The 7763-nt window shown below is 37.3% G+C and overlaps 1 protein-coding gene across 1 annotated transcript; it reads left to right on the top strand.

Annotated features, from left to right (window-relative positions):
- The first annotated feature begins 5399 nt into the window (after positions 1–5399).
- Osi8 (Osiris 8) lies at positions 5400–6344 on the top strand. Its single transcript, XM_017626713.1, has 2 exons — positions 5400–5915; positions 5982–6344. Exons 1-2 carry the CDS (start codon positions 5400–5402, stop codon positions 6342–6344), a joined length of 879 nt encoding a protein of 292 aa, XP_017482202.1.
- The last annotated feature ends 1419 nt before the right edge of the window (positions 6345–7763 follow it).

Genomic DNA, 7763 nt, shown 5'->3' with positions numbered 1-7763 from the left:
TTTTGTTGTTCTCAAGCTGACCAAATTGAGCAATAGGAGTGTATGTATGTATTACGTTTTGTTGTTTGTATGCGATGGATGCACCCCCCACCACCACCACCAGCTGAATGAAAGATTGAATGAATGACTCTGTTTGGCTTTTTGTGGCGGCAAGTTCATTAGTCACTTGCCGTATTTAGGTTATTTGTTACAATTTGTTGCTGCTGCCGCATTGTGTTGCCGGCGCGTGATGCTCTTAGAAACAGCAATTTACCATTTGCCACGCTTTTCTCGTACTGTACATAAGGTGCTCTTTTTATGTTTCTGTATGTGTAAAGTTGTTTAATCATTTGGCGCGCTTGAGTTGATACTTTCCATGCATTTAGGTTTTACTCGGGAATACGGTGTTGCTGTCAGTGTTATTAGTAGACTTGTTTTTGCCTAGCACTTGTGTATATATCTTGACTGTCAAACTATAGGTTTTATGAGTCAATCAGTCATTTATGAAGACATTTATTGAAAAGGTGAACTCGCACTTAGCCTCAAGTTTCCCTTACTGGACCATTGAACTCCCAATTTCCTGGCATCTAGCGACATTCCTGGCAACTGCGTGGTAAGGAAAATTACTGAAGTTCTGCTCAGGATGTTGGCATACTTCTAACCTCCAGCAGGTGGGCCGTGGAACCCACCTGTTAGCCAGCAAGACAAATATGGCCAAAAGTTGATGTAAAGCGATCTAATAGCCCAATTCTCTATCGGGAAAAAAATTTTTTACTGACAAATTAAAACGTTTTCATCATTTTTTTTTTTTGTAAAAAACACTGTGACAAGAATTTGTCACTGATACAGAATTTAGCCGTAAAGCTTTCACTCGAGTTGACCGTTCGTCTCTCAAACTAGTAGTCGGGACAATAATCGGGCACTGCTCTATGTAGGAGACCAAACATCAAAATGATAATAAATATAAAATATAAAGAGCATCGAACAATATCTCTGTCAATGTTCCGACCCAGCCACTATGGGCAACCAATTCGTCAACAAGTCCTTTTAGGATTTAAAGTAGTACTTGTTGGCAAGAGTTATTTGGATTTGAAACCAATAAAAATAAATTATCTACTTTTCCCAAATTACAGCTGTCGACAGTGACGTGAGTTTTTTTTTGTTATAGAGCTGAAAAACAGCATTGAAAGCCGATAAGTGTGGGACTTTCCTTTCGGCTCACCGCACTAAAAACCCAACCTTGCTCCGTTTCCCTCCTTCCGTGGAACAACCGCTAGGTATTACTTCGCGTCTTGACGCAATTTTCTTAGGATAGTGCTTGCATGATCAAGCATGATATCCACAAGGTTCCCCACCTTTACCCAAATCATCCCTTTGGGTTGCGAACTGCGGACAGACGAAAAAGCAATGTTCAGCGTCTTCGATTACCTCTCCTGTATAGGAAGTGCAGTACGCGTCGTCTTCGTGCGTAAATCTGCGCAAGTATGATTTAAAGCAGCCGTGTCCGGTTAGTATTTGGCTCAGGTAGAAATCAACCTCTCTATGTATTCTGTCAAGCCATTTGCTTATACTCGGAATAACTCTATATGTCCAGGGTTCGTTAGTTGAGTGGTACCAGCGGTCTTGCCACTGCTGCAAACAATTTCGTCTCACCCTTTCTTTCCCCTGCTTTTCGGATGTTGCAACTGACCTGCTACTACTAACGCTGCCTTCTCTGATGTTGTTCGGAAAGCGCAACATACTCCTAAGGCACAAAGTCGGTACAGTGATCTAGCTTCCTGAGCGTAAGATTTCGTCTTCAGTGCTGTTGACCAAAATGGTGCTCCATACAGCAGAATGCTTCAACAAAGTCAAAAATTAATTATTGAGACTTTTAAACCCAACGCATCATTGCCTAAGCAGTGCAAAGGAATGCGATGGAAGAGCTTAAATATGCGTCTCTATCGCGAGCCAGCAGGGTTTTTTCGCTATTAGTGTTAATGAAATTGCAGCCAGAACCTTCACAAGTAAAACAATTAATCTCGTTTACACAGAGCTTCTTTGCCTGGGCCCTAAGCCCTAGAGAGGCAGCCGCGTTGGAATGACTCAGTTTAGTTTTTATCTGTACAGCGCTAAAAAAAGGCATTAAGGAATAGTAATTGATGATATGAATACAAAATTAGCACACCATCATTTCGGCTGTAGCATTTAACGCCCAGCCACTGGGAATTTCCTTCAGGGTATATGAACATACACATGTGTTGACTCTTAAACCGTTGCTATACGAATGAAAGAGATACAAAAAAAATATGAGCAAAAACTTTCTTCACTTCACCAGCGATAAATATTAGTAACGCCTGAATGCAGGCACATGAATATCAGGTTTTTCCTCCTGTCAGAAATTCTTTAAATAACGTAGCATCTATTTAGGCGGAAACAGAGTCTTTGTGTATGTATGTGAATTTGTACCGACCCTGCAGGGAAATCAGGTAGTGCATGATACAAATTTCTTCGATAGTTGATAAAAAAAAACCCGGCTGGGCTTAGAGGGGAATAATTAAAAGCCATAAATACAAACTTTCACATCATTTACCCACCCCGCCCCTCTAAGAACGGTACGTTTCCAAAGAAATACTAGAATTTGATATTGTTTTTTTTTCAATATGATTCATGCTTTAACAAAAACTATATAAATCACACTATCAAACTTTACACAAAACTTAGATAAATTCCAAAAAATTTTATCTAAATTTCGAGCTTTTGAACCAAAATTTTTAGAAATTTTCGGGGTATGCAGTTAACAAGCTTATAAAATTCTAGTAAAACAAGTGCAAGTTTTGAGCGGCTGTGAAATCACATTGATTTTTAATAAATTTTTTTGTTGACAATTTTTTTAAAATTTTTTGAGTTTTTCTAAACTCTGTATAAAGTTTGCAAGTAAGGCGAGTTAAGCTTGCACCATATTTTTAAAAATAAATAACAAAAAAAAATTTAACCTGAAAAATATTCGAATTATTTAACAAAAACCACCTGCACTCAGTTTAATCCGTCAGTATAGGTACATACATATCTCTCATTTCCTTCAACAATGTCATAATCCAAAAAATAAAAAATTTTAGGTGAGTATGCAGAACTTAGAGCTACATCTTCTTTTATGTTACGCAAAAATTTCATATCTCCATCGATTACCAGTATTTCAGTAGAACAAAATATTTTTTCATCTCAGCTCGCGTTATATTACCACAGCTCGACTCACCTCGGTTTATCTAAACTCAATTCACTTTAACTTAACTCAACTCAATGCAGAATTTCAACCACTGGGCGAACACTAGTGCATATATGTAAATGCTTAATTCAATTTAAGTTTTTTTTTGATTGTCGCCCATCATTCATTGATCAAGGTCACGGTTTCCAATTCCCCTACGAAATTTCACTATGAATTTACCAGCTTTAACGCGTAAATACTTTCATTCACGTAAAAATCAATGCGGTAAAAAAAAAGATAAATATAAAATAAGTTATCTATGGATACACGCCAAGCTAATTGGCTGGCCGAAGGCGCCAATATACATACATACGAAGTTATTAAGCATTTCTAAAACTTTTTAAAGAATTCGAAAATGAGCTAAAGAATACTACTAAAGAGCTGTTTCGTGTTGATATTTAGAAAGATTCACTCTGATAATTATTTGCGGTCTAAATGATAATGCAAAAGTGCTCGTAGATACATACATATGTATGCATAGTATATGTGTATGACCAAAGTGAATTTGGCACAATTTTCAAGCGTTTCGATGTGTTCTTCTATGCGGCAGTTTTGTTTGCAGCGACTAAACAGCAGTGAAAATTATTATTTATTTTTAATTTATTTTTTTTCTCGTTAGTATCTGTATCTGCTGTTATAGTAAGTCTTGCTCATGATGCATTTTTTTTTTTTTTTTGCTTTATGTACAGACATAAAAGTGCAGCAGATTAGAACGCTTATAACTTGCTTGCTTGCTTTCGACGAGTAACAGCAACAACAATTAAAATCAAGCATCGCCTTATTATGAGTAATTGGCCGCACAAAACACGCAGCAAAAAATACCACAAAACACACACAAAATGTCTAGAAAACAATGACGCGCTGTAATGCAACAACGCCAATTTTATATGTATTTGTTGTTTTACATGTTTTAAATGGTCGCGTTGAGAAAGAAGAAGAAGATGATGAATTCGCGAAATGCACAGCTGGTGATTACTTCAAGCGCATAGTTGCATACCGCACAGACTTCGTTGCATCTTTGTTTGCTGCACTGTAAAAAATGTAAGTACAAGTATCTTTTTATTTTCAACCGACTTCGAAAAAAGGAGAAGGTTATCAATTCGTCGGAAAATATTTTTTATTTAGGTTACCGCATAACTTTGGACCACGTTTACCGATTCCTATAATTCTTTTTTTTTTAAGGAAAGGTGGCAACTCCGAGATGGTCCTATACTAATTGGGTTAGAACCGATCACTGGATCATAAAGAAATTAACGGTAGTCTTAAATTTTTATATGAGAATTGAAGTCGGTTTTGTTTTTTAACCGACTTCCAAAAAAGGAGGAGGTTATCAGTTCGTCGGAATATATTTTTTTATGTCTCAGAGGTGGTCCCATACTAATCCGGTTTAGATCCGTTCATTGGATTATGAGATATATATATATATATTTTTATGTGAGAATTGAAGTCGGTTTTGTTTTTTGCTAAAAAATTACATTTTTTTACTAAGAGTTGTGTAAAATATACATATGTATATAGGTACGCTAATGATTAGAAATACGATTAGGATTACGATTTCTATTACGGTAACGATAATGATTACGATTATGATTATAATTATGATGATAAAGATGAAGATTATGAATATAATTATGATTATTGATTATCATTATGATTATGCTTATTATTATGATTATGAATACGATTTTGATTATGATGATGATTATAATTAAAAAATTTAGCCCTTAGTATTTTTCCAAGTGTACAAATGACTTTGCGTGTTTCGCTGCAGCTTAGTCTTCTTCAATTTTCCAACAACGAACGCGAACATTTAGCAGTATTTTAAATCTTACAGCTCCTAATATCTATTCACAAATTTTCCTTTTCGCCGTAGACATGAAAAGATGCAATTTGTAAATGCCATGAAAACCTTAAGTGGGGTATAAAACAGTTTCACAATCTGTAGAGCATATCAGTTGCATTTCCAGCGCCACCTTTGGCGGTGATGGCATTTTAATCATAAAAAAAGAGCAAAAAAAAACGACAAACTCAACGCACTCTAATCATATCTCGCGCAAATCCTAAACGAAGTACAAGGATTCTACAAGGATATACCGAGCAGACACTGCATCATCAATTTGTTTTCCATGTGTATTCATAAGGCGTCACACGAAGCCTACCAAAGATACGCACAATCATGTTAGGCTACTCTTTCTGGCTGCTAGCCACACTGGCTATCCTTTCGTGTACCTTCCGCAATGTGACGACGCGTACGGCTACCGGTTCGACGGCACAGCAACTAACCGCGGCACAGGCCAAAGATGGTGGTGGTGGAGGTAGCGGTGAAAGTGCACACGCAGGCGGTCTCTCGGGCGTGGCTAGCTCGGGTGCCTTCTGGGGTGAACTCTCGCAAGCCTATCGTATTTACAAGCAATGCGCGCAAGATAATCTCTCGGTGTGTTTGAAGGTGAAGTTGCTGACGGGATTGCAGCGTGTGATGCGTGCATCGAAGGTTCTTAAGCTGATGGACGGCGTGCAGTTTGTGAAAAGTGACGATGAAGTGACGAATGGCAGCGCACCGAAAACATTGAGTTTCACCAGCGAGAAGGAGCTCGAGGCGGTTTTACCGCGCGGTGAAGCTGCGAAGGAGCAGGTGCTGCACAGTATGATTGCGCGTGAATTTTCTAATTTATTGCAGAATTTCACGTTGCAGGTATGAAATGCATTTAGATTTTTTTTTTTTTAAGAAAGATATAATGCGCGGTAATAACCCTTCTAGGTTAAATTTCCCTACATGCGCGGCACTGCGGAACACACTGATGCAGATATTACGGAAGGACGCAAGAAGAAGGATAAGAAAGGCGGTGGCGGTGCTTATATAATGATACCACTGCTGCTTGGCGGCACCTTCATACCGATTGCATATGGCGCTCTAGCCATGCTGGCCGGTAAGGCGCTTATCGTTTCCAAGTTGGCGCTCGTGTTGGCCTCCATTATTGGCATTAAAAAGCTACTAAGTGGCCACAGCAAGGAATCACACGAAGTGGTTGTCTCATCGGGCGGCCATTCTGATTGGGGGCGTGACATGGATCTGGCGTACAATGGCTGGAAGCCCGGCAAAGAAAACGTGAAGACGATGTAAACGAGTTGATTGGCAAATGATTTGTAACAAACCTATGAATGCAATGGCAGCAGGACCAAAGATGTTGACGATAAAAACTAGTTATATATTAAGTACAGTTATCTATTTATTTATTATTTGTTTATATATATATATATATATGTCATGTTAAGTTCAAAGTAAGCAGCAATTAGATGTGTGTGTCTTAAGTTTTCGCATTAGTACTTTAGTTTAAATCAGTACTTACATGCATATACATACGTATTTAGCTAAGTAAATATTGATAATATAAAACAGAAGTTGTTTTCAAAAAGCTTAATCTACCGTTGTTTTAGTTGTGCCTATCGTTAATCTACATAAATAATACGCGAAGAGGCTTTTTGTCCAAGTCATCAGTTCGGATTTAATAGATTTTCAACAAATTTACAAATTTCTTATATGGATTCTAAGCAAGGGTCGTACCGAGCTTGGTAAGGATTGATGAAGCGACTACTAAGATACAGTATTTCGTCTTAAGTGTGCGGGGTCACACCCCTTTCCAAAAATTTCAAAATAATATTATTTTGCACACTGATATCATAGTTTTTGCATTTTTCGAAAATACCATTATACCATTTTCAATAGCAACCTACCTTGGGTATTGGGCAAACTGAAAACACGCATGAAATAAAATCAGAAAATTTCATTTTCTATGGCATCCTAATGTACATATGTGCATAGGATTATGCATATTATTCAGTGTTTAGCCCTTCGGCGTAAACCTCTAGTAATTACCAGTTAGAAATAAGTCAGAAGATTTTTTGGAACAAAGCTCATTCTGATATTATTGCAACAAAAGGATGCACTATTCTTTGCTGTAAGCTGTTGAATTTCTTCTTGGGTATTAACTTTTGCTTGCTTCCGGCTTATTAACAAGTGCGTTGTTGAAATTGTCTAACGTCAAGGGACTGATGCAAATTTATTGCCACCAACTATTGGACCCTTCCGTATGTGAGCAACAGTGTGTCTGCACCCACATAAGTAAATATGAGTAAAGAGATATACATACATACGTAGTCCGTAGGACATATAAATGTGTATTTATTCGTCCATACATACTCAATACATACATACGTTCATTAGAGTGGTCCTTCCAAAATATTTCTTCTTGCCAGAAGAGGTGCTGGTACCAAAATATATTTCTAAATATAAATTTGGAGGATGCTCATGATGCTCATATTTTATTCTAGAAGTATTGTGTATATATGTATATTAATAAAACAATTGGTTAAGCAACCTAAGAACATTGCAAATTTAAATTTTCTAAAAAATATTACAAGCTTCAGTTGTCATGGCAGTAGTTTTTTATAAAAACAAAAATATTTTTGCCAGTATCGCAGCGATCCATTAGCGCATTTTAACCCTGTCATTGGGAACCCTGTATTGATTAAAGTAGAAAAT

The sequence above is a fragment of the Rhagoletis zephyria genome, unplaced genomic scaffold (assembly GCF_001687245.7).
Source record: "Rhagoletis zephyria isolate East Lansing unplaced genomic scaffold, Rhagoletis_zephyria_1.1 Rzeph_scaffold_04778, whole genome shotgun sequence".
NCBI classification, from domain to species: Eukaryota; Metazoa; Arthropoda; class Insecta; order Diptera; family Tephritidae; genus Rhagoletis; species Rhagoletis zephyria.
The sequence above is the reverse complement of the archived record's forward strand: the minus strand, read 5'-3'. Positions and strand labels throughout refer to the sequence as shown.

Coding starts and splice junctions, on each gene's coding strand:
- Osi8 (XM_017626713.1), top strand. CDS start 5,400: ATGTTAGGCTACTCTTTCTGGCTGCTAGCCACACTGGCTATCCTTTCG. Junction 5,916..5,981: donor TGCAGAATTTCACGTTGCAG/GTATGAAATGCA, acceptor TAACCCTTCTAG/GTTAAATTTCCCTACATGCG.